This window comes from Pogoniulus pusillus, chromosome 26 (assembly GCF_015220805.1).
Source record: "Pogoniulus pusillus isolate bPogPus1 chromosome 26, bPogPus1.pri, whole genome shotgun sequence".
NCBI lineage: Eukaryota > Metazoa > Chordata > Aves > Piciformes > Lybiidae > Pogoniulus > Pogoniulus pusillus.
In genome coordinates, this window is record NC_087289.1 from 18,742,174 (window position 1) to 18,767,272 (window position 25,099).

Consider the following 25,099-nt stretch of genomic DNA (forward strand, 5'->3'; position numbering starts at 1 on the left):
TATCAAGGGACTCTGATTATTTGTCCTTTATTGGATTTCACCAGCTCCCTGTGGAGGAAGTCTGTTGTGGGCTTTAGTCAAGGTATCCTTCAGCAAACTCTTGGACTTGTGCATTCAATCCCAGCTCTGTCGAACAAGGCAGGTGAGGTTCTGCTTTTCCATACTGAGAACCTTCCTGTATTGAACACGGTATTGGCTTGGCAATCTATGTCATTGAATTCTCTTCCCCGTTTTCTCTCACTGTCTTCAAAATACAAAAGTGGAATATCCAGAGCTGACTCTGATTTCCTCCCAGAAAGAGTCCCTGTCTCTTCCATGGTGCTGAAATACAATGCAAATGTGAGCAGTTAAAATACTTCTACCTGCAGAAGACAAGCTTGGATTGGTGTAGTAACTCAGTGACGTATCTCTCCTTTTCCTCCCACCCTTCCTTAAACAGCGCTGCTGGTTTACAGCAACAGAAATCCTTGCGGAGTTTTGTATCTGTCTTGGAGCTACAGACCTTTACTGTGAGAGGAAGAAAAGGAGAGAGAGAGGTAATTTCTATAGTGAAATTAAATTAACCACAAACCAAAACATCTCCAGAGACACTTAATCTCACATCAGTTCAGAGGAGCCTTTTGGATTTAGCCACTCAAAAATTAAATAGCAGTACACACTTCAGCACTGTCGCTCTTTTAACACTCTGTTGCAGTTCAGGAACTGTAAGGTAATGTAATTGGATCTTGTTATGCCTACAGTAGTAACTAGAATCTGACTTGGCTCATGTTCCTGCAATAAGAAGAAATACTAGACTTTGCATCATTATTAATCTTTCATAGTAATCCTCAGGCTGTACAGATTATTTTTCAGAAACACGACCATTATCTTGCAGAAAAGATGACATTTATTGGCTTATTTTTCTTCTGTATGCTGATGAATATACTCACAGGTAAGATTACAACTGAATTTATTCTCCTTTATTTTTTTTCAAGCAGCCAGAAATATTTTGTTACTAATACAGCATCTTCTGTTTAGTGTCAGATACTGCTCATGTATTAATCGCAACCGCTCTGCCTGTTACTTAAGAGCATTTGGTTTGTAGCACTGAGTGACTGCAAATGGGGAATTCCTTATTCAGCTGCTCAAGGGAAAAAAACATTTGGCTATAGAGAGGGCTCTACGTGTGCATTAAAGAACTTGTCAGCTTCTGGCTACGCAGCAACCTTTTTATTAACAGCAACTCTTTCTGTGTGGGAGCTGGTACTGATGAGTTTCCCTTCTATTTACAGATGCCCGATCAATCCGGGATGGAGATGGTAATTCTTCATCTGCTTTCCTTCCCTTTGTATCACTAACAGTTAGAAGAGTCATTTGTAACTCCCAGCCCTGATCCCCAACAGTGGTTTTGGCAGGAATGCTTACTAACCTCAGTGGGCTGTGGAAGTGCTTTTATGGAGCTCTAGTGGAGAAAGAAGGGTGAATCTGTAGAATTGTCTTGAACATTTCTTAAAAGCTGACATGAGTGTCTCATAACACAGCTAATATTACTTTCAGTCTTAAAGCAAAAAGGAGTTACTGTCAAATCACTTATTTTGTAGTACAAAATTGTGACTGGGAAGCACCAGACTCATAAAGAGATGGAATTTTGTCTGTCCTGAACAGTAATGCTATATCTGCACCTGGTTATTGGCAAGAAATACCAAATCCCATGACAAAAACCATGGAACTTACAAATTGCCACAAATCCAATTAAAGAAATGTTGGAATAAATCCCTTGGCACAGCTGCCCTGTGGTTTGTGTCACTCGGTGTGATTAGTCCACTGGATTAGTGTTTGCCTTTGATTAAAAAAAACCCTCAGAATCCTAATGATGTTTACACTGGCTTGCTGGTGGTGATAGCAGCTACCCTCTCTCTGCTGTTTTGAGACAGCATTCTTTCTGAGCACAAAGCAGCAGAGTAGCATCTGCAATAACAAGGTACTGTTATTGCTGCTGTATGTCTCGGTATGCTCAGCAAGACAGCCTGCAGCACCCCAAGTGCACAAATATGCAGAGACTATTACAGCAGATATGGCAATTAGAAGTGTGTGTATATATACAAACACACATATGGATTAAGGGCTAACAAGATTACTTTAAATGCAAAACACTTTCCCCTATGCTCCACGATATTTCCTCATGGCTCTAAAATCTTTTGAATGCATCCTCTGTGTTTTCACTCTTTCATGGGCACTATTATATTCGTGGACAGCAAATAGTTTTGCAGCAACCTTTTACAGAGTCAGGAGAGTGTGTGTCAATCTGAAAACAAAACCTTGTTCAGGCAGCATCCTGTTGCTCTCATTACCAACAATTATAGTTTTCTTTCACACTGAGCCAAGCATCAGACTGCAAAGTGAATCTAAGGTCAACTGGTATAAACAGTGAGTTCCTCTCTGCAGACAGCATTTGGCTGGTTCATTTAGTTTGTTATGTGCCATCTGTGCCTGCACTACAAACTTTACTCTGTGAAATTAAGGTCTGACAGGATTGCTGAAGGCTCTTAATTCCCACTAAAGACCCTGGTCCCAAGCCGAGCCTGGTGAGTGGAATTGCTCCCATTTATTTAAAGGGCTTTCAATCAAATTAAAATACTGAGGTTAGTTTTTATTGCACAGAAAGACACTTGTGACTATGTGGTCTCACTCTACATTTTAATATATGTATGTTTCTATGTTTGCCCAGATTTGGGCCAAAGGATCATTGGTACCTGCAGAATGGATTTTGTTTTCCTGTTGACTTTTAACTCGTTTCAATGAGTATTTCATGTCTTCTGATATTCCTAGAGCGGGCACAAATACAACAGACATCTACCAGTGGCAATGTCTTTCCTCTCTGTTTTCTTAGCTTGTTTTCTATGGCCTGCTGAGACAAGGCACAACTCTGCAGTTTCAGGCCATGCTAGGGTAGCATGGATCCAGGCCCCAGGAGCCCAGGGTGGATCCTGCACACTCAGCCCCTGCTGTACTCAGCTAAGCAGCTGTTGTGCTGAGGGGGCAGAGCAGCAATTGCACCACTCTCTCCTCTGGCTCAACTGACAGGAACCTGTGGGCAGAGCAGGTGGCTTGCAGGGGCACACTGTAGACAACAGCACCTTATTCCTTCTATTTTTGCACTGGGCACAGGAAATGGTGTGGAATGAGTAGAAATGGACTGCAATTGCTCCTTGCTTTCAAACAAACAGCAACTTTCCAGATATTAAAGCAGCCCAATGAATTATTGAATCACTTCAAATGCTGCTGATGTCCCTTCATTCTTCCTCTCCATCCTGTCTCACTCTGCCTTTCTGGTGCAGCCAGAACAGGGACATCTTCTGCAGAGCATGGTATGGAGAGGGTTCTTCACGGGCTTGGGAAAGCCAAGAGACGACTCTGTGAGTTAGCTTGCAAGGCAATCCGAGGTTTATTGAGAGCATCAGGCTTCAAGTTAGAGAGCACAGACTTTTAGGTTAGGGCGAGAGCAGTGAGCAGGAACCTAGCACGCAATGTGGTGCTGTTAATTAGCGATTGGCACATCTAGAGATTGGAATTTGCATGTTCCTCCTGCTTGCGGTTTCTGGCCAAAGCTAAATTCTCCCTCCCTTTCTGGACACAGTCCCGCAGAAGCTGTTTATCAGAAGGCTCAAGGACAAATTCCTTTGAGCTTCTTCACATACACTGCTGCTGCAGCTTACTGTATCCCAACACACTCAGGCCTCACATCAAAGGCTTGATTGTATGAGCTCCTAGGGACTCATGTCCCCTCTCCTTCAGCCAGTTCCCAACAGTTCTTCCTGCCTCTCCCCTGTCAAGACTCCCAACAGAGCCTAACCCCAAACCATGTTGGCTCCAAGGTCCAAGCTCTCATCAAAAATGCTTTGTATTACAGTAATGTGCAATGTTCTTTTTGTTGTTATATTTAGCTCTATACCGGGAACCTGTAGCCTTGCCGTACTGGCCCTTCTCATCCAGTGATTTCTGGTCCTACGTGGAGTATTTCCGAACCCTGGGAGACTACAACAGGATCAATGAAATGGCCACAGCCCTCTTTGCCCAGTTCCCTTTTGGGAGCCACCTTGGCTATCACGTGCCCAACCACGAGCACTAACTGCTTCGCCCATGTTTGCTGAAGTCAGTGTCTTGGCAGTGTTGGATGAGTGGTTGGATTTGATGATCTTAAACGTCTTTTCGAACCAAAATGATTGCAGTGTTTCTAAGATGTTTAAGTGAATACATGGCTGCCAGCAAATGCACCTGAACTGCCACTTATTAACACTTACAGCAGTCACATGCAGCATTTCATCCTTTAATTTTGCCTTTTCTTTTTTCCCATTTATGCTTTCACATGAAGTCAATAAATTCCTTGATTCTGTTGCATGGTTCTGGGAGGTTTTTTCCAATGCTCACAGCCCTGACTCAGGAACCTGCTCTTTCTGTGTGGGTAACAGTAAAATACTGGTCCACTCAGTTTTGGTGGTCTCCACCAGAACAGGTGGAAGCATAGGTCCAAAAAAAGAGTCCCTTACCCTGTGCACACAGAGTTCAGGCACTTGCATCATTTCTGTTCTGCCAAAACAGATCCAGCACTCCCTTATCTCAAACAGCACCAACGTATACATAGCAAAAGTAACTAAGAAATTACATATACAATTGCTTACATGATGTCACAGAAATCTTTGTGCCTGTGCTGTCAGTTGCTTAATTCATTAAAATAAAGTGGTCCTACATTTACATTTAAATTACCCTCCTGGAGCTGCAGATTTTAGCATTAAACCATCACACATCATAGAATCAGCCAAGTTGGAAGAGACCTCCAAGCTCATCCAGCCCAACCTAGCACCCAGCCCTGGCCAAGCAACCAGACCATGGCACTAAGTGCCCCAGCCAGGCTTGGCTTCAACACCTTCAGGGACGGCAACTCCACTACCTCCCTGGGCAGCCCATTCCAATGCCAATCACTCTCTCTCTGCCAACAACTTCCTCCTAACATCCAGCCTAGACCTGCCCTGGCACAGCTTGAGACTGTGTCCCCTTGTTCTATTACTGGGTGCCTGAGTGTCCTGGAGTCCTGTACCCCTAAATTCCTCTCCTGCCCGGACTTCGGGGGGGAAGGGGAAAAGCCGCCTGGTTTCCCCCCCCCTCGCCTGCCCTGCAGCCGAGAAGGGGGCGGGGACTGCCCCGTGAGTTCCCGCGCTGGAGCCGGGCTGGGATTGGCCGTGCGCTTTCGCGCCTAAAGTGTGGTAACTCTGCCCTTTGTCTAGCGAAGGGTATAAATATTGGGGGTCTTCCCGCCTTTGGGGTTCCCGCTTTTGGATTTTGCCTGTGCCTGGACGAGTTCGCTCACTCTCCTGTGCCTGGACTGCGGAGAGACCAAAGGACTTGCCTTGGTGTTAGGCACACCTTTGTCTGCCTAACGACCCTTAACGACTCTTAACGACTCCTGTAGCCGCTGGAGGAGGAAGACCGACTGCACGAGCCAGCCTGAGTGAGTTATTTGGCTTAGCTTAATTTAGTAAGAAACCGCTATTAATTAATAGCAGAATCCTTTTCCAAAAACTGACTTCCAAATATATATAGTCAGATTATTAATGGTATCCTCGTAGAATTCTCATGCAACTTAACCTGTTTATCAAACGAAATTAATCTTTGTATATATAGTTGTGGGGGCGGGTTTTTGTAAAAATAAAAAATATCTATTTTTGATAAATTTCCTTCTCGGCCACGAATTATTACTGCCCTCCGCAACATTATGGCGCAGTGTATGCTGGGTAGTTCAATCATAGAATTTCTACAAGAAAAGGGATGCCTAATCACAGGGCTTGATTTAATTTGGGCTCAGAAAAATTGTAAAAATCCGGAGAAAATCCTGGAGAAATTAGCTGAGCGCTCAGACCCTGTGATTTCTGAGTCTCCAACGGAGCATTTCTCTGTTGTTCTGGGGTCAGTCGTGACCCAGACTCTGGCCGAATTTGAAAATTATGAAAAAAGAATTCAGGCCTTGGAAAAGGATTTATTAGCCGAAAAAGCTAAATGCCAAAGTATCTGGGAAAGCATGCTGGCGCAGACAAAGAGCCTGACCGCGGCACTGACTGCCCGGATGAAAGAAAGGCTTGTAACGCCTGCAGACACTACCTCTTCGGTCTCCGTGTCTGAATTTGAATGGAGTGATTCGCGGGAATCGGGGAAAAAGGCAGAGAATGCCCCGAGGGGCTCTTCGGGGGAGAGGAGTTCCCCGAAACCAGGCACAAAAGACTCTGCCAGAGACTCAGAGAATTCCTCTGCACATGCCTCTGCGCGGCAGAAAGCCTCAAAGCCACGCAGAAAGCGCAGGGCCCGACCGGACTCTCCCGTAGCTAGCGGAGAAGAGAGCTCCGGTGAGGAGGGCGCCGCGGTGCAGAGGCACGTGTTGCCTGTTATAAGAACTGAGTCCGTGAAGGGCAGGAAAGGCGGTGCAGGGACCACCGTGATCAAAAAACAGTTTACAGATGCACAGCTCAGTGACTTACAAGTCAAATATGCGAGAGATCCTGGGGACTCAGTCGCTGACTATGTGTATCGAGTGTCCCGAGCCGGTGGGGACCGGGTCCTTCTAGACTCGCAGGAAGCTGCTGGAGACTGGGGGGACGATGTGTTCCTGACACGTGAACCCGAGGGGACACACAGCCTCACCGCCCGGATAGCCTACTGGGCAAGCAGTGTCCGTCCAGCCTACCGGGGGGAGCCGACGGAACTAAAGGTCACCAGCTCCTCTGAGCTCATCACTGCTCTCCGCAGACTTGCCTGTGTCCAGGCTATCTATGATAAGGGACATTACGATTGCCCGTTTTATGCCCCTGTGGACCCGGAGAGACTGCACCCTATTATGAAGGGTTTGCCAGCAACTCTGCAAATCCAACTAATGAAGAATGTTGAGAAAATTGAACGTGTGCTTGGAGAAAATGCAGAGAACGATGGTGCTAAAGAGCACGTAATGACTTGGGCTGAACTGTTAACTGACTTAAATGCCCACGGGCTGCAGTTTGGGTTTGGGTCTCCTGAAGGAAAAGGGGCTGGGGAGAGACAGTCTCGTGCTTCTCCCCCAGAAAATCCCAGGACTCTGCGCAGGCAGGTCCGGCCAGTGCAGGACTGCCCCCCCAGGGGGACGGGAACTTCAGGCTTCTCCCCGAGGGGAAGGGGCAGAGACCAACAGAGTGACTGGAGACCCAGAGAAAAGAACAGTTGGTATAGACAAGCCCTGACTTTAGGGGTACCAAAAACTGTTTTAAGGCAGCTGGCAGACTGGCAGCTGAAGGATCTAGTGCGGTGCCTTCAGAAATCGGCTGCAAAATCCAGAGGCAGCCGCGCCAGGGCCAGCGGCAGCGGCTCGCCCAGCGGTGGTTCCCAGAGCGGCTCGCCCAGAAGCGGCAGCCCCCCCGCTGGGAACTGCAGCTCGTCCCCAGACAGAAAGGTTAACCCTTTCTCGTCTCCCACACGGGAGGCAAAACACTGAATTACCGTAATAGTGGCTCGGCAGCTTTTAATGGTCAGCAGTCACGGGGAGAGCTACAGAAGCCCCCAGAATAAAGACCTGCTGCCTAGGTGAGCCACGTGGTCACTGACCACCTGCCCCAGTACAAAAGGCCAACCTATAGGGGTAGTGCCAATGGCATGGGGTAAACCCAGAGGCTTATATGCCTGGGAAGCCCTAGATGCAAATGGAAAAGGCCACCGGATCAGTACACGGTGGATCGTCCCCAACTATTAATTGCTAAGCCTGGCCTTTATAGGCCGAGGCAGATTTTGTCTCCTTACAGGTTAAGGTCGAGGCAGAGGACCAGTTCCTGACCACCTGACCAGCACCTGGGAAAGGAGAACCAGCTACACGAGAGATGGAGTCATATCACCGGGGTGGCCAGTGGATGATGGCATCCGGACCCACGGACTGTGACCTCCAGCCATGGACTCAGAGCATCTAAGGCTCTGCCATGAACTTGGTTGCTCTACCAGGAACAGAGCAATCTTCAAATTGACTGTGTAGCTTTATTTAATACTGTTTGGGCTATTGTTAAGCCTTGTTAAGTATTGTTAAATATTGTTGGGGCGATTAATATATTACCTATTGTTAATGTTGGAAAAGGCTAAGCCATATATATATATTAATAGGTTCCTAAATTGAAGGGGGATCACCTCTCACTCAAGTTCTAGACAAAGATGCTCATTACCACCGGGGTGGGATGTCCTGGAGTCCTGTACCCCTAAATTCCTCTCCTGCCCGGACTTCGGGGGGGAAGGGGAAAAGCCGCCTGGTTTCCCCCCCCCTCGCCTGCCCTGCAGCCGAGAAGGGGGCGGGGACTGCCCCGTGAGTTCCCGCGCTGGAGCCGGGCTGGGATTGGCCGTGCGCTTTCGCGCCTAAAGTGTGGTAACTCTGCCCTTTGTCTAGCGAAGGGTATAAATATTGGGGGTCTTCCCGCCTTTGGGGTTCCCGCTTTTGGATTTTGCCTGTGCCTGGACGAGTTCGCTCACTCTCCTGTGCCTGGACTGCGGAGAGACCAAAGGACTTGCCTTGGTGTTAGGCACACCTTTGTCTGCCTAACGACCCTTAACGACTCTTAACGACTCCTGTAGCCGCTGGAGGAGGAAGACCGACTGCACGAGCCAGCCTGAGTGAGTTATTTGGCTTAGCTTAATTTAGTAAGAAACCGCTATTAATTAATAGCAGAATCCTTTTCCAAAAACTGACTTCCAAATATATATAGTCAGATTATTAATGGTATCCTCGTAGAATTCTCATGCAACTTAACCTGTTTATCAAACGAAATTAATCTTTGTATATATAGTTGTGGGGGCGGGTTTTTGTAAAAATAAAAAATATCTATTTTTGATAAATTTCCTTCTCGGCCACGAATTATTACTGCCCTCCGCAACACTGAGAGAAGAGCCCAACCCTCTCAATGTTTTGATCTTTGTCCAGTCCTTCTCTGATTTATGTAAAGAAGCTCTACGGAGGCATTAGCTACGAATCACAGAATGGTTTAGCTTGGAAGGGACCTCAAAGCTCATCCAGTTCCAACTCCCCACCATAGGCAGAGACACCTCCCACTAGAACAGGTCGGTCAAGGCCTCAACCAACCTGGTCCTGAACACCTCCAGGAAGGTTGTGGAGCACAGAAATCACCCAAGGTGATCACATTGGGTGCTTCTGTGCTCTACAACCTCCCTGGGCAGCCTGTGCCAGTGTCTCACCACCCTCACTGCAAAGAACCCTTTCCTAACATCCAGTTTGAATCTCCCCTCTGCCAGTTCAAATCCATTTCCCCTTGTCCTGTCATTACAGGACCTTGTCAATAGTCCCTCCCCAGCCTTCCTGTAGCCCCCTTCAGATCCTGGAAGGCCACTCCATGGTCTCCTTGAGGCCTTCTCTTCTCCAGGCCGCAGAGCCCCAACTCTTGTAGGCTGTCCTCAGAGCAGAGGTACTATGTAGCAGCCAGAATGTTACTGTCTTTAGATGTTGCTCTTAGCTCCTGTCTTGTTTGGGATTGTTTCAGCCTTCGCGGTCATTCCACCCTTCAGGCTCAGGTTCCCTCCATTCTCGTTACCCTGCTCTCGGACCAGCTCAAGCTGCCTCAACAGATTTCAACTCTATGCTTCCGACGGCCAGGCACAGCCTTGGCAGGGCACTGGCTCTCCTCAGCAGCGCCTCGGCCGCCCCGGCCCGGCCTCCCCCCGCCGCTAGCCGATGCCAGCCGGTGCCAGCCGCCGCCAGCCGGTGCCAGCCGCCGCCAGCCCGCCCAGCGCGCGGAGCGGAAGCGGCGCCGCGCCCGGAAGTGGCGTTGCGGAGGGGCTGCGCGGAGCGGCCGCCATGAAGCCGGCGGTGGACGAGATGTTCCCTGAGGGAGCGGGTCCCTACGTGGACCTCGATGAGGTGAGGGCGTGTGGAGAGGAGCTGCCCGCCAGCATGGGTGAGGGTGGAGGCGCGGTCCCCGGGTGGCGGCGCGGTCCCCGGGTGGCGGCGCGGTCCCCGGGTGGCGGCGGGTCGCGCTGCCCGGTGGCCCTCAGCGCCTCGTTTCGCAGGCAGGGGGAAGCACGGGGCTGCTGATGGACCTGGCCGCCAACGAGAAAGCGGTGCACGCCGACTTCTTTAACGGTAAGAGCCGCTCCGGGAGTGCGGGGGACGGCACCGCCGCGGCGCCTGCCCGCCCAGCCGGGGTGGGAGCGTCTGGGGCCTGCGGAAACTGCGGGTTATCAGAGCAGGCCTCCCTTTGCTTCCCTCTGATTTCATCTCCTTAGTGCCTGAAGTTCTTACTGACCACGCTTCTAGTGAGCGGTAGCACTAAGGGCATATCAGTACGAAAAGGTGCGGGCGAGAGCGATGCGATGCCTTTGCCCTTTCCTGGGGGCTTAGGCAACTGAGCAGGTTAGTCACTACGAGCAAAAACGTCTCGATCACCTTGCATAGCATATGGGTGGTATTAAACAACGCAAATGCGTACAGAAACACGGACGGAACTTTACAGATTTGCCTTAGGGGGTTACATCTTAACAGATCGTTACTTAGTGTTTTAAAGTATGCCTGCATCTGTATCCAAAGAAAATAAAGTTCGGTCTTTGCACACTTTCTGCGTCTGAAAGTCATAGAATCAAGCAGGTTGGAAGAGACCTCCAAGATCATCCAGTCCAACCTAGCACCCAGCCCTAGCCAGTCAACCAGACCATGGCACTAAGTGCCCCAGACAGGCTTTGCTTGAGCACCTCCAGGGTCAGTGACTTCACCACCTCCCTGGGCAGCCCATTCCAATGCCAATCACTCTCTCTGCCAACAACTTCCTCCTAACATCCAGCCTAGACCTCCCCCACCACAGCTTGAGACTGTGTCCCCTTGTTCTGTTGCTGGTTGTCTGGGAGAAGAGCCCAACCCCACCTGGCTACAGCCTCCCTTCAGGTAGTTGTAGACAGCAGTGAGCTTACCCCTGAGCCTCCTTTTCGCCAGGCTAAACAACCCCAGCTCCCTCAGCCTCTCCTCATAGAGTCAGCTCAGTAAGTAAGTACAAGTAAGTACTTAGAGCTACTTTTAGAGAGGAGAATGGCTATTTATGTGGTCACTTGAAGGTAAAATATGCACCACCTTACACCTGGTTCCTAAGGTTTTATAACTGTTAAGTATATTTAGACGTTTCATACCATCACCTGGGTTGGAGGAGACCTCTAAAGGTCATCTAGTCCAACCCCCCTGCAGTGAGCAGGGACATTTGCAGGTAGATTAGGTCACCCAGAGCCTTGTTGAGCCTCACTTTGAGTATCTCCAGGGATGGGGCTTCAGCTGCCTCTCTGGGCAACCTGTTCCAGTGCGCAAACACCCTCATTGCAAAGAGCTTTTACCTAATATCCAATCTTAGTTGCTCTAATTTAAAACCATTGCCCCTCATCCTGGCACTGCAGGCCTTTGTCAACAGTCATTCCCAGCCACCTTGCAGGTCCTCTTCAGGTACTGAAAGGTGGTGATTAGGTTTCCCCGGAGCCTTCCCTTCTCCAGGCCAAACAACCCTAGCTCCTTCAGCCTGTGATTTCAGCAGTGCCTTTCATAGAATCATAGAATCAACCAGGTTGGAAGAGACCTCCAAGATCATCGAGTCCAACCTATCACCCAGCCCTAGCCAGTCAACTAGACCATGGCACTGAGTGCCTCATCCAGTCTTTTCTTGAACACCCCCAGGGACGGTGCCTCCACCACCTCCCTGGGCAGCCCATTCCAATGGGAAATCACTCTCTCTGTGAAGAACTTCTTCCTAACATCCAGCCTATACCTACCCTGGCACAACTTGAGACTGTGTCCCCTTGTTCTATTGCTGGTTGCCTGGGAGAAGAGGCCAACCCCCACCTGGCTACAATGCCCCTTCAGGTAGTTGTAGACAGTAATAAGATCACCCCTGAGCCTCCTCTTCTCCAGGCTAAACAGGCCCAGCTCCCTCAACCTCTCCTCATAGGATTTGTGTTCCAGGCCCCTCACCAGCTTTGTTGCTCTTCTCTGGACACCTTCCAGCACCTCAACATCTTTCTTGAATTGAGGGGCCCAGAACTGGACACAGCACTCAAGGTGTGGTCTGACCAGTGCTGAGTACAGGGGCAGAATCTAGCTGCTGTGGTGGTGTTGATGTCACAAAGTGATATTCATTCAGAAATAAAGTGGCTTTCTTGTGTTGCTCACGACGTAGAGTACAGGAGAAAAATTAAATTCTGCTTTGATATGCTCTTAACAGTTGTGAGTGACCTACCTCTTTGTTGAAGCTGGCATATTGTGTACAGTTCTGGAGCCCCCAACACAAGAAGGAACTGTTAGGGCGAGTCCAGAGGAGCGCCACGAAGATGCTCAGAGGGCTGCAGCAGCTCTGCTATGAGGACAGGCTGAGAGAGTTGGGGCTCTATGGCCTGGAGAAGAGAAGGCTTGGAGGAGACCTTATAGTGGCCTTCCAGTATCTGAAGTGGGCTACAGGAAGGCTGGGGAGGGAGCACTGACAAGGACAGGACAAGGGTTAATGGGTTTAAACTGGCAGAGGGGAAATTTAGAGTAGATATTAGGAAGAAATTCTTTGCAGTGAGGGTGGTGAGACACTGGCACAGGTTGCCCAGGGAGGTTGTGGCTGCTCCTTCCCTGGTGGTGTTCAAGGCCAGGTTGGATGAGGCCTTGAGCGACCTGTTCTGCTGGGATGTGTCCCTGCCTACGGTGAGGGGTTGGAACTGGAATCTTTGAGGTCCCAACCCAAACCATTCTGTGATATTCAGGAGTAGGTATTTCCACCAAGTCCTGCCATCTTGTTGCAATATTATATTCTGCTGGAGTTTGGGTGGGAGGGCTGGGGAGGGGCTGCTGACAGGGTCTGGTAATGGCATGATGAGGAGGAGTGGGTTTGAGGTGGCAGAGGGGAGATTGAAACTGGATGTTGTGGAGAAGTGAGGATGGTGAGACACTGGCATGGGTTGCCCAGGGAGGTTGTGGATGCTCCCTCCCTGGAGGTGTTCAGGACCAGGTTGATGGGGCCTTGGGTGACCTGTTCTGGTGGGAGGTTGGTGGTAGATTGGAACTGGATGATCTTTGCGGTCCCTTCCAACCTGGGCCATTCTGTCATTAATCTCTGTAAGAATAAAGACCTGGCTTCAGTTATTAGTTGATGCTGAGTATGCCAAGAAGGTGCAGTGCTGAGTAGCTGAGAACTTTCCAGAGACAACCAGAGCAGCTGTGGTTAGTCTGGGGGAGGTAAGTTTTCTGAGAGAGAGAGGTTATGAGCACCTTCGCAGCAATGAAGTGTTTGGGTTTTTAAGGAAGGGATTTTTAACAGCAGATTACCAATGCTAATGTCAGTCTGCCAAACTTCTAAGCATGTGCCTAGGTACTATGACCTAAAGCCAGAATTCTGCAGGAGTGCTTACACCTGAGACTTTCCATGTCTGTGAAGCTAGCACTGGTTTATTTCTGGAGTCTGGGAATCATGACTGATCTATCCTGAACATCAGAGCTGCTTAATGTGTTTATAGAAGCCTGTCCTTTCCAGCTTCACTTTGCTTTCATGAATTTAGTTGCAAAGGTTGCACTGTCCAAATGGAGAAGTTTGATTTGTGTATAACAGAGAGCATGTACATGGGTCAGTCTGCCTTTCTTCTCTGTCTCTTCCCAGCCCAACGTCACATTTCTGGTAACAGATGGTTAGTAACTGTTATTCATCTAATTCATCTTTATTTCTGCCTTGAATACAAATAACGAACTGTACTTAAATATGTGCATATGTGACTGTCAGAACTTTTAAGGTAAACATTACCTTGTCTTATTTTTCTGACTAGATTTCGAAGATCTCTTTGATGATGATGACATCCAGTGAAGTTACTTGTCCAGCTCTGCAGTGCTGAGATGTGGATTTTTCTCTAGGATCGCCTGTGGGGTCCATTATTTATTAAAATAACCAAAACAGGAAAGTCACAGAGGGGGGGAAAAAACCTGCTTAAGCTGCTTGGGGAATATGAATACCAGATGGTTAAAGGTAACTTAAGAGGGAACTGTGGGCTGTTATTTCTAAGAAGCTGCCTGTAGGTTTTTCTTATCATCTTACTTGCTGATGTGCTCATTCAATGAAACACCAAATAAAGCCACCTCTCTCTGGAATATGCTTTGTAAGTAGATACTGCTGTGTTCTGAGCTTGCTTTCAGAAAGGGTTTTTTTCTATTAAGCATTGTTACATTTGGATATTATATAAAGATGCACAGCAGGATACATTGCTGCCTAGAAAAGTTTTGTCCATCCCAGCATTATCTGGAGTTGAGCTGGTTGCTTGTTCAGAATGGTCTGACTCACTTGCTGCAAGAACTATGTGCACTGTCTTCTGTTTGGAGAGAGATACTCATCTACCATCAGAACTTTTAATTTAGGAGGCACAAAGCAGTCATTTTGTCTTGATATTTGAAGTGGAGAAACATTCCTGGGGACTGAGTGGCTGGAGAGCAGCCAGGAGGAAAGGGACCTGGGGGTACTGATAGATAGTAAGCTGAAGATGAGCCAGCAGTGTGCCCAGGTGGCCAAGAGAGCCAATGGCATCCTGGCCTGCATCAGGAACAGTGTGGCCAGCAGGACAAGGGATGTCATTCTTCCCCTGTACTCAGCACTGGTCAGGCCACACCTTGAATGCTGTGTCCAGTTCTGGGCCCCTCAATTCAAGAAAGATGTTGAGGTGCTGGAAGGTGTCCAGAGAAGAGCAACAAAGCTGGGAGCACAAATCCTATGAGGAGAGGTTGAGGGAGCTGGGCCTGTTTAGCCTGGAGAAGAGGAGGCTCAGGGGTGATCTTATTACTGTTTACAGCTACCTGAAGGGGCATTGTAGCCAGGTGGGGAGTGGCCTCTTCTGCCAGGTAACCAGCAATAGAACAAGGGGACACAGTCTCAAGCTGTGCCAGGGTAGGTATAGGCTGGATGTTAGGAAGAAGTTCTTCACAGAGAGAGTGATTTCCCATTGGAATGGGCTGCCCAGGGAGGTGGTGGAGGCACCGTCCCTGGGGGTCTTCAAGAAAAGCCTGGATGAGGCACTTAGTGCCATGGTCTAGTTGATTGGATAGGGCTGGGTGCTAGGTTGGACTGGATGATCTTGGAGGTCTCTTCCAACCTGGTTGATTCTATGATTCTATGATTCTGACCCCATGAATGCTTAGATACAAAATGTAATTCTTGAAATTATACTGTGTGGAAGAAAAAACAATTTCAGGATTCTATTTACCTGCAGCAGATCATGGAATTATTTGTACTTGCAGGTATAGTGTCTGTCAATTGATCTGTTAGATATTAGATCAAATTTAGACATGAGTTTTCAGAACACTTAGATGTTTAATTATAGAATCACAGAATCAACCAGGTTAGAAGAGGCCTCCAAGCTCAGCCAGTCCAACCTAGCACCCAGCCCTGGCCAATCAAGTAGACCGTGGCAGTAAGTGCTTCATCCAGGCTCTTTTTGAACACCTCCAGGGGTGGCTATTCCACCACCTCCCTGGGCAGCTCATATACCCTTCAGTGATCAAACAAAGGAACTGGTGATTTTTTGTTATTTCAGAGACAAGAGTTTAATCCTCTCTAATCTAGAGTGCACTTTATATTCCATTAATTGATCACAGAAAAAAATACTGTGACTGATGCTCTTTGAAGCCTTCACACCACTAAAGTTCCCCTGGAGTGAAACCTTTTTCTCTTGTTTTTCTCTCATGTTTGTCTTTTGAATTTGCCTTAAAGGAAATCTGAAGTGCAGCAGTAAGTATACTGGCCACCAAGCTTAAAAATGTAAGCATAGTAAAACCAGTGAGACTTAGGTGTCCTTTTATTGTGTTCCTGTGGATTTCTTAATGTCCTGTGTTTTATCATGCAGTGTACATTAAATCAGTGTTGTGACATTTACTCTGCTTAGTGTCTGACATCACAGTGTGTCCCTGAAGCACGGTTCTACTGAAGCAGTCTCCTTTTTAGCACTCACTGTACTCAAGAGTCAGGAGTTTCCAGCTTTCCTCAGCACCAGTGTAAACATTTTGACATGAGCGGTAGCAGCTCTGTGAACATTCCTAGCTTTGGGTCTGTACTTTTCTCCTAAGCAGCCTTTGAGAAGTGAGCTGCTGCCAGTAAGTGGAGGTTGCATTCTGGACAGGTGCAAAAGATGAAACAGATTTATGAAGCAACTCTCCCTCTTCTCCTGTAGCTACTTTCTTCTCCCAATGCCTGGATTCCTCAAGGTGGTCACAGGCTTGTCCATGCTTTGTACAGAAAAGGTTATGCAACAAAACAAAATGCCCTTCAGCTTCACATTTTTTCTCATTACCATCTGTCAGGCTTCTCAGTCTAATTAGCCAGCAGGCAATCAGCCCATTTCAAGAAATGGTCACAAGATGTCAAAATACCTAACAAAAATGGATTTAAAGGGCATTTGTCTGCCTTGGCTGTTTACTGAGCTTTGATTCCAGTGTGTTTTATGGAGAGTGACAGTGCTCATAATAGGTGTTTCTGGGCGAAAGAGCAAGCCTGTTCTATAGCAACAATATTTTGTACACATTTAACTGAAGTTTATTTATTCATAAGCTGCTTGGTGCTGCTCAGTATGGCAATGTCCAAAGAAAGGCTCTAGTCTGAATAGATTTATGGAGATCCTGAGGTTAGTGTCCTGAAGTGTCTCGCTGACTTCAGTGGGACATTGGCAATGCACAAAGCAGACCTTCTGCCCGAGTCTTGGCAGGATGAAGTCCTGAGTGCTAAAGTGCTTTAGAAGCGACACAGTTGTGCAGCACAGATGAAAAAGAATAGCTTCAAAACACTGAAATGTCAACTGGTTCCCTTGGATGCACACAGGGGCGAGTCTCTGTTTGCAGGAAACTGTTAGCTGTCACAGTGAATTCTTAGGCATTAAGAATGTGCCATTTATTTTGAGCTGAAAATAATTGGGTCTTTGTGAGGCAGAGAAAGTTACTATGCTAGAGGAAGCTGGCTGGCTGTGCATATTTCTGCAGTGCCTTTCAGAGCTGGCTACCAGGTTAGCAGGAGAACCCAATGCTCCACTGCTCCTCATGTGAGTAAGACACTGGCAAGATCAGACTTAGTGTTGCAGTAGTGGGATTTCCTTGTTTGGGGGTTTTAATCAGTTAACTTCCAGGGGATGAAACATTTTCCTTTACTACAATAATAGAAGGTAATTATCTCAATAAAGAAGGACTTGATTTAGATGAATAGAGTTCTTCCTGCATCTCTGTGGCGTTGGGTAGCTGGCAGGCATCTTCTTGCTCTCAATGTTCAGTTGTTCAGCACATGAAAACCTGCTGGGCGGATGACAGTGCAGCCCTGTTCTCTGTGAGCCCCCTGCCAGTGATGGGGCAGGAATGTGAGTGTCCCATGGGGGCTCTTGGAAAAGCACTAGCACAATGCAAGTCAGTCCTTGGCAGCAGGGGTGTCTTTCAGGATAGGGATTTGCTTCCATGTTTTTGCTTCCAGATCTTTTTCAGTTTGTCTTCTGCATTTGCCCCAGTTGGACTTTGCCAAGCAGCAGGGTCGGAATCATAACCCAAATTACAACTTTTGGTGAATACTTATCCATGGAAAAATCAGTTTGCATGTAGCAAATAATGGAATCAGAATGGTTTGGGTTGGAAGGAACCTGTCCAGATCATCTAGTCCAACTCCCCTGCTGGCAGCAGGGACATGTGCAACTAGAGCAGCTTGCTCAGAGCCTCAAACCTGACTTGAAATGGTTCCAGGGAAGGGGCATCTACCAGTTCTGGGTGACCTGGGCCAGGACCTCACAACCTTCAGTGTCAAACATTTTTTTCTTCTCTCCAGAATGAATCATTTAGTTTCAAACTGTCACACCTTGTTCTGTCAGAACAGGCCTTGCTAAGCAGTGCATCCCCAGCTTCTAGGCCCATTGAAGTACTGAAAGGCCATCAGAAGTCTCCTGGAGCCTTCTCCAGACAGAACAACCTAACTATCTTAGCCTGGCATCCCAGTAGGGGGCTGCTGGCCCTTGGGTCATTGTGGCCTCCTCGTCCTCTTCAAACAATTCTATGTCTTTGCTGCCCTGAGGATGCCAAGGCTGGATGCAGTACTCCACGTATGGTCTCAGCAGAGTATCACAGTCTCACAGTATCATCAGGGTTGGAAGAGACCTCACAGATCATCAAGTCCAACCCTTTACCACAGAGCTCAAGGCCAGACCATGGCACCAAGTGCCACGTCCAATCCTGCCTTGAACAGCTCCAGGGACAGCGACTCCACCACCTCCCCGGGCAGCCCATTCCAGTGTCCAATGACTCTCTCAGGGAAGAACTTTCTCCTCACCTCCAGCCTAAATCTCCCCTGGCGCAGCCTGAGGCTGTGTCCTCTTGTTCTGGTGCTGGCCACCTGAGAGAAGAGAGCAACCTCCTCCTGGCCACAACCACCCCTCAGGTAGTTGTAGACAGCAATAAGGTCTCCCCTGAGCCTCCTCTTCTCCAGGCTAACCAATCCCAGCTCCCTCAGCCTCTCCTCGTAGGGCTGTGCTCAAGGCCTCTCCCCAGCCTCGTTGCCCTTCTCTGGACACGCTCAAGCATCTCAATGTCCCTCCTAAACTGGGGGGCCCAGAACTGAACACAGTATTCAAGGTGTGGTCTAACCAGTGCAGAGTACAGGGGCAGAATGACCTCCCTGCTCCTGCTGGCCACACCATTCCTGATGCAGGCCAGGATGCCACTGGCTCTCTTGGCCACCTGGGCACACTGTTGGCTTTGTCACATTCCCTTGTACCCTCTTGCTCAGTCACCCGACTCCTCCATGGCATTCTCAGCTGTGCTGCTTGCTCACAGCATACAAAACAAAGTCCTTTCTCTCTCGAGGTAAGTTTACATGAGTTCACGCAAGGCTCCCTAAGGCTTTTACATACACAGCACAGCTATGGACTGGGTAGGACAGACACAGCTTAGGCTGACTGAAAACTTGAGCTGATTTTTTTAACGTGTATATATTTGTACTGTACTGTACTGTTTGTTTGTTTGTTTGTTTTTATAAAGAAGAAAGCCTCATAAATTTGCTGCCAAAAAAAAAAAAATATCACTGAGGGTCTCTCAGGGGAAATTTAGGCTGGAGGTGAGGAGAAAGTTCTTCCCTGAGAGAGTCATTGGACACTGGAATGGGCTGCCCGGGGAGGTGGTGGAGTCGCTGTCCCTGGAGCTGTTCAAGGCAGGACTGGACGTGGCACTTGGTGCCATGGTCTGGCCTTGAGCTCTGTGGTAAAGGGTTGGACTTGATGATCTGTGAGGTCTCTTCCAACCTTGGTGATACTGTGATACTGTGATACTGTGATCCCTGCTACAGGCAGGAGCTGCTGGCACCAGGGGAGTCTCTGAGTCCCCCTTGCCTAGCTGAGGGTGCTTTGGTGAGGACACTTGCAAAGAGAACTGTTGTTGTTGGACAGGAACTGTCTTGTAGAGAGCTTCCCACTAGTCAAAATGTGTCCCAGCTTCCCATAAAGCTTTCTGGGCAGCCTGCTAGCATGGTCTTTTGGTCTTCTGCTGCTTTGAAGTTGCTTCCGCACCAGGGCAATACAAGCACTGTGCTGTGGGAATCCCCATTCTCCATGTTTTGCTTTCTCCAGGGTAACAGATGCACCTTGGCCTTAAAAGGCTAAATCAAAGCATGTTACAGAATTAAAATGGGTTCTCTGGACATCCCTGCCAGGGCAGTGGGGATGCACTGCCCTCACTCCTTTGGGCAGATTCACAAATGCCCAGAGGACTGGAGGGGACTGGCCGTGTTCACAGCCCTCTGTCCTTCCCTGCCTGATTCTGTAAGGGATTTAGAAAGGGCATTCACAGCACCACAGAATCACAGAATCTCTTAGATTGGAAATGCCCTTCAGGCTCCTCCAGTCCAATTGTTTGTTTCACACTGACAAGTCCTTGACTAAACCAAACCCCTCAGCACAACATCTGATCACTGTGAATCACTGTGGTTGGGAAGGACCACCAGGATCAGCCAGTCCAACCTTCATCCCAGAATCTTTCATCATCAGACCAGAGCCTCAACACCACAGCCACTCTTTTTTTAAATTGGGCTATCTGGCTCTGGCTCTCTCACTGATGCCTCTCCACACAAAGCCCCCCAGCATTGTGGGAGGGATCCCACAGATTGCCTTGTGGGTGTCACAATAAGAACTAGAAGCTGGTGAGGGGCCTGGAGCACAGCCCTGTGAGGAGAGGCTGAGGGAGCTGGGGGTGTGCAGCCTGCAGAAGAGGAGGCTCAGGGCAGAGCTCATTGCTGTCTACAACTCCCTGAAGGGAGGCTGTAGCCAGGTGGGGTTGGTCTCTTCTCAACATCAACAGAAGAAGGGGACACAGTCTCAAACTGTGCTGGGGGAAGTCTAGGCTGGCTGTTAGGAGGAAGTTGTTGTCAGAGAGAGTGATTGGCATTGGAATGGGCTGCTCAGGGAGGTGGTGGAGCCTCCATCCCTGAAGGTGTTGAAGCCAAGCCTGTCTGTCTGGGGCACTTAGTGCCATGGTCTGGTTGCTTGGCTAGGGCTGGGTGCTAGGTTGGAGTGGATGATCTTGGAAGTCTCTTCCAACCTGACTGATTTTATGATTGTATTGATTCTAGATGACATTTAATGCTTCCATTTAACTGGGAGTAAACTTTTTCTTCCTCTTGGGTTGCCTGGAGAGTAACAAAGTGCACCTGTATATAAGGAGAGCACACAACTCTCCTCCAAGAGCAATGGTGTTACACTTGCCTGGCTGGGGAATAGTCTTAAAGATGAGCTGAGGGTGACTTTCTTCATTTACAGTCCCATGCAGACCAAGTCTTCATCTAATACAAACATCATAAAAATGTGGCAGCCTTGCTCCTAGCCTTCATGTGCTTAGCATTGGTGCCCTTGGGGGCATTTCAAAGGGGAAACCTTGGCATTTCCTGCATGGATGTACAATTACTGATTAGCTTGATGCAGACTTCAGCCTAATCTTTCTGCCTCCTTCCATGCTGAAAAGCCTCTAGTGAGATAGTGCTTCACAAACAAACAAGTCTTGCAAGCAATTTATCTCTTTCTTAAAGCTCTACATGGTTTAGTGTAGCTGCTATTTGTATTCCAATTAATTATTGGCAGAAGTAATTACGTGGGGTTGAGGCGCAATTAGGATCAGCCTATAACTGTGTTTAAAAGGGCTAGGGATGCTTTCATGGATGGCTTCCATGCTGGATGAGACTGTCCAGTCTCTCTAGCCGTAGCCACATTATTTCTCCTGGGACTTAGGTCTCTCACTGGGGAGTGTTATTGCTTTCTGCCTTCCAGAGAGTGTGCTGCCTTCCTGTTGTCTGAGCAGGACAAGGGGGGAAGAGTCAAACAGCTGTCAAGGATAAAGGAGCTGAGCACTCTCTTTATAAACTAAGTTGAAAGTAGCAAATGCGACCTCATTCTTGGTGTCTTCATCTACTGCTCAGGCCATACCTTGAGTGCTGCGTCCAGTTCTGGGCTCCTCAATTTGAAAGACATGTTGAGATACTGCAATACATCCAGAGGAGGGCAGCAAGGCTGGGGAGAGGTCTGGAGCACAGCCCTGTGAGGAGAGGCTGAGGGAGCTGGGGGTGTGCAGCCTGCAGAAGAGGAGGCTCAGGGCAGACCTCATTGCTGTCTACAGCTCCCTGAAGGGAGGCTGTAGCCAGGTGGGGTTGGGCTCTTCTACCAGGCAAGCAGCAACAGAACAAGGGGACACAGCCTCAAGTTGTGCCAGGGGAGGTCTAGGCTGGATGTTAGGAGGAAGTTGATGGCAGAGAGAGTGATTGGCATTGGAATGGGCTGCTCAGGGAGGTGGTGGAGGCACCGTCCCTGGAGGTGTTGAAGCAAAGCCTGGCTGGGGCACTTAGTGCCATGGTCTGGTTGATTGGCTAGGGCTGGGTGCTAGGTTGGAGTGGATGATCTTAGAGGTCTCTTCCAACCTGGTTGATTCTGTGATTCTCTGGTTGCTATCTAACAGGAGCTTCTGGCAACGTTCATGCCCAGAGGCTTCCCATCTGTGTGCCTGCAGCAGTATCTTACTTTCTAAAGGGGAACCCAACCATTTAAACCTGCCATAGCTAGAGAGGCAGTGCAGAGTGAGAGCTGACTTTGGACTAGGCATCTGGTGTCAGGACTGCTTCAAAAAACTCAACAACCTGAAGCATTTCAGTTTGTCAGAGCAGGTGATTTAGTGCCCTTTAGGCATGTTGGTGTCATTCCTGGCTCCTCTGCCATGAGATAATTGTGTGTTCAAAGCATTGTGCAATCCTCTGGAGCCAGCCCAGGCCTTGGGTAAGTGGCTGCTTTGGACATGTTTTCCTGTTCCATGGGCTTGTGAAGGAGGAAGGGAGGGTAAAAATCACAGCAACTCTGTAATGTATCATGGCTGGGTCTATTAGGAGCTCCTCTGAACTTATCCCTCAGGACCTCTTTATCCTTCCAAGCCCCATTTGCAGCTCTCCCCTAAAAGCAGCATGGGGCCAGCATGCTGCCTTTGGGCTACAGTGGTCAGTTTGGCTGTGTGCCACTGGCATTTTAGAACAAGGTGAGGTGAGGTTTGGATCAAGCAGGGATTTTGGGTGGTACCTAAGCCATGAGGGCTCCCCTGAGGGCTTACAGCCTCATGGCTAATTGCTGGCTGTGCTCAGCTGCTGCTCCTCCTTGAAGCGTCTCAGGATTTTGGCTCTTCAGACCTTGAATGCAGAGGCCTGCAGGAGTTGGACAGCCTCAGGAGGCACTAACAGAGGTGCTAAGATTAGCTTCAGGGCTCAAGCCTGGCTGCAGTGGAGCAGGGCAATGTTTGTCGAGGGGTGGCAGGTGCTGCTCTGTCAGCCCTGCTTGGTGTCTGTGCTCTCTGCTTGGAGCATTTCCCCTGGAGGAGAGTTGGGGGCAGGAGGGTGGGCTGGCTGCTGCTGCTGGGGCTGCAGTGGCTTTCTGGATGGGTGATGGCTTAAACTGGAACTCAGTGCTGCTGGGGCTCTCTGGCTGCTGCTGCTGGGGCTGCAGTGGCTTTCTGAATGGGTGATGGCTTAAACTGGAATTCAGTGCCCGCTGGGGCTCTGTGGCTGCTGCTGCTGGGGCTGCAGTGGCTTTCTGAATGGGTGATGGCTTAAACTGGAATTCAGTGCTGCTGGGGCTCTCTGGCTGCTGCTGCTGGGGCTGCAGTGGCTTTCTGAATGGGTGATGGCTTAAACTGGAATTCAGTGCCTGCTGGGGCTCTCTGGCTGCTGCTGCTGGGGCTGCAGTGGCTTTCTGAATGGGTGATGGCTTAAACTGGAATTCAGTGCCTGCTGGGGCTCTCTGGCTGCTGCTGCTGGGGCTGCAGTGGCTTTCTGAATGGGTGATGGCTTAAACTGGAACTCAGTGCTGCTGGGGCTCTCTGGCTGCTGCTGCTGGGGCTGCAGTGGCTTTCTGAATGGGTGATGGCTTAAACTGGAATTCAGTGCCTGCTGGAGCTCTTTGGCTGAGCTCTTTAAAGCAAGACTCTTGCACAGATTTGATGTGAAAGACTTTAGAAAGCAGTCCAGATGCCTCAAGGGAGGGCTTTAACTCCTCTTTCCACACACTAGGGTCTTGCCTCATTCATAGCCTGTACTAACTGGGGGAGTGGTTGGGACGTGAATCAGCGATAAAGATCCCCTGTGTGGAGCATCCTTGTCTGAGTGGGGAGCTGGCACTCACACCCAGGAGGGTGAGCACGCTGGTGAAGCTGTGTTTCAGCACTTATGACTGTGAGAACAGGGCCAAGCTGCTACACAGAACTCCAGTGCCTTAGTGGTTTCCTTTAAAACCTTGCCCAAGTTGTACATCCCCTTGGGTTTGCAGAGGTTTCATTCTGGAACAAAGAGGCAGACTACAAAGGTGTGCAGTTCTCAAGCAGACACCTACAGAATCACAGGCTGGTGGGGCTTTCAAGGGACCTCTTGAGATCATCTAGTGCAGCCCCCTAAAGCAGGGTTACCCAGAGCAGGTTGCTCATGACAGGGGCCAGTGGGTTTTGAATCTCTCCAGAGAACAGGATTCCACAACCTCTGTGGGCATCCTGTCCAGTGCTCCAGCATCCTCACAGGGTTCCTCATATTCAGGTGGAACTTTCTGTGTTCCAGTTTTTGCCCCCTGCTCCTTGTCCTGTCTCTGGGCACCACTGAAAGGAGTGCAGGAGAGACCCACTGGAAGTTGAAGTTTGGGTTGTGCAGTGGTGGGAGTGAGTCAGGAGAAACTGGAACAAAGTCTCCATGCCAGCCCTTCAGTGAGAGAGAATGGGATGTCTCCTCAGCCCAGCAACTGAGGAGCAGCTAGGGTGCTATCAAGAGGGGCTCTGTTCCTGGTTTTCTAGATGTATTTTTGTTATCTTCTGTCATTCTGTGATCCTAAGACTTTCCTGAAAGGGCCAGCATGGTCTGAGTCCTCGAGTTCCTAGCACAAGACATGTCTCCTGCATTACAGCCCTGGTGGCTTCTGGTAGGAGATGCTGTTGGTCCAGGTGGAGGTTACACTGATATGAGTCATGCCTGTGACTGGGCAGTTGCAGGAGGTGCTAAGAAATCCTGAGTTCTGCCCTGGCCTAAAGCAAATGGCATCAAATGTACAAGGTGATATGAAAAGCCATGTTTAAAACACCAACTCCTGGTGCACAGGATGAAATTGTAAGAGTATCTGCTCCTGCTGCAGGCAAAGAATAATTTGTTTTGGCTGCCTCTTTGGAACTGGTCTGTAAATTAGCATTTCCTCCTCGTGTTTGTCCCAAATGCCTCTTAGTACTTTGGTGGTTTCCATTTTCCCTGCCTTCATAAAATCCATCTGAAAACATTTGACAAAAGCACTGACCTCCTCCCTTCAGCTTAAGCCTCTTATGCCACTGGATCCAGCAAGTGCTGTGTATTAAACTCTCCATTTATTTATGGATTTTGGTTTTGTCTTGGGTTAGTTTGGGCTTATTTTCTTTTTGTGGCTCCCTTTAATGGATACAATAGGGGCAGGGTTTTCCCAGCTTTCTGAGTTCAGCATGATCAGTCTGAGCATCGGTTTGGCCCCTGCTAAATCTAGTCTCTTGGGCCAGAGGAGCTCCTCTCTGGCTGGCTTTTCAGAGCACATTCAG

At 48.9% G+C, this 25,099-nt stretch overlaps 2 protein-coding genes across 5 annotated transcripts; both read left to right on the top strand.

The window, feature by feature from the left end:
- The first annotated feature begins 439 nt into the window (after window positions 1–439).
- OTOS (otospiralin) lies at window positions 440–4,377 on the top strand. Of its 4 annotated transcripts, none has more exons than XM_064164779.1 (4): window positions 440–536; window positions 841–931; window positions 1,272–1,298; window positions 3,924–4,377. In XM_064164779.1, the coding sequence occupies exons 2-4, from the start codon at window positions 880–882 to the stop codon at window positions 4,106–4,108; spliced, it is 264 nt and encodes an 87-aa protein (XP_064020849.1). In that variant the 5' UTR covers window positions 440–536; window positions 841–879; the 3' UTR covers window positions 4,109–4,377. The 4 variants fall into 4 exon arrangements, with proteins under 4 accessions (XP_064020849.1, XP_064020851.1, XP_064020850.1 ...); XM_064164781.1 differs by having other exon boundaries at window positions 875–931; XM_064164780.1 differs by having other exon boundaries at window positions 443–536; window positions 853–931.
- A 5,408-nt stretch (window positions 4,378–9,785) lies between these two features.
- COPS9 (COP9 signalosome subunit 9) lies at window positions 9,786–14,143 on the top strand. Its single transcript, XM_064165396.1, has 3 exons — window positions 9,786–9,901; window positions 10,051–10,123; window positions 13,810–14,143. The coding sequence occupies exons 1-3, from the start codon at window positions 9,839–9,841 to the stop codon at window positions 13,845–13,847; spliced, it is 174 nt and encodes a 57-aa protein (XP_064021466.1). The 5' UTR covers window positions 9,786–9,838; the 3' UTR covers window positions 13,848–14,143.
- Window positions 14,144–25,099: the final 10,956 nt, after the last annotated feature.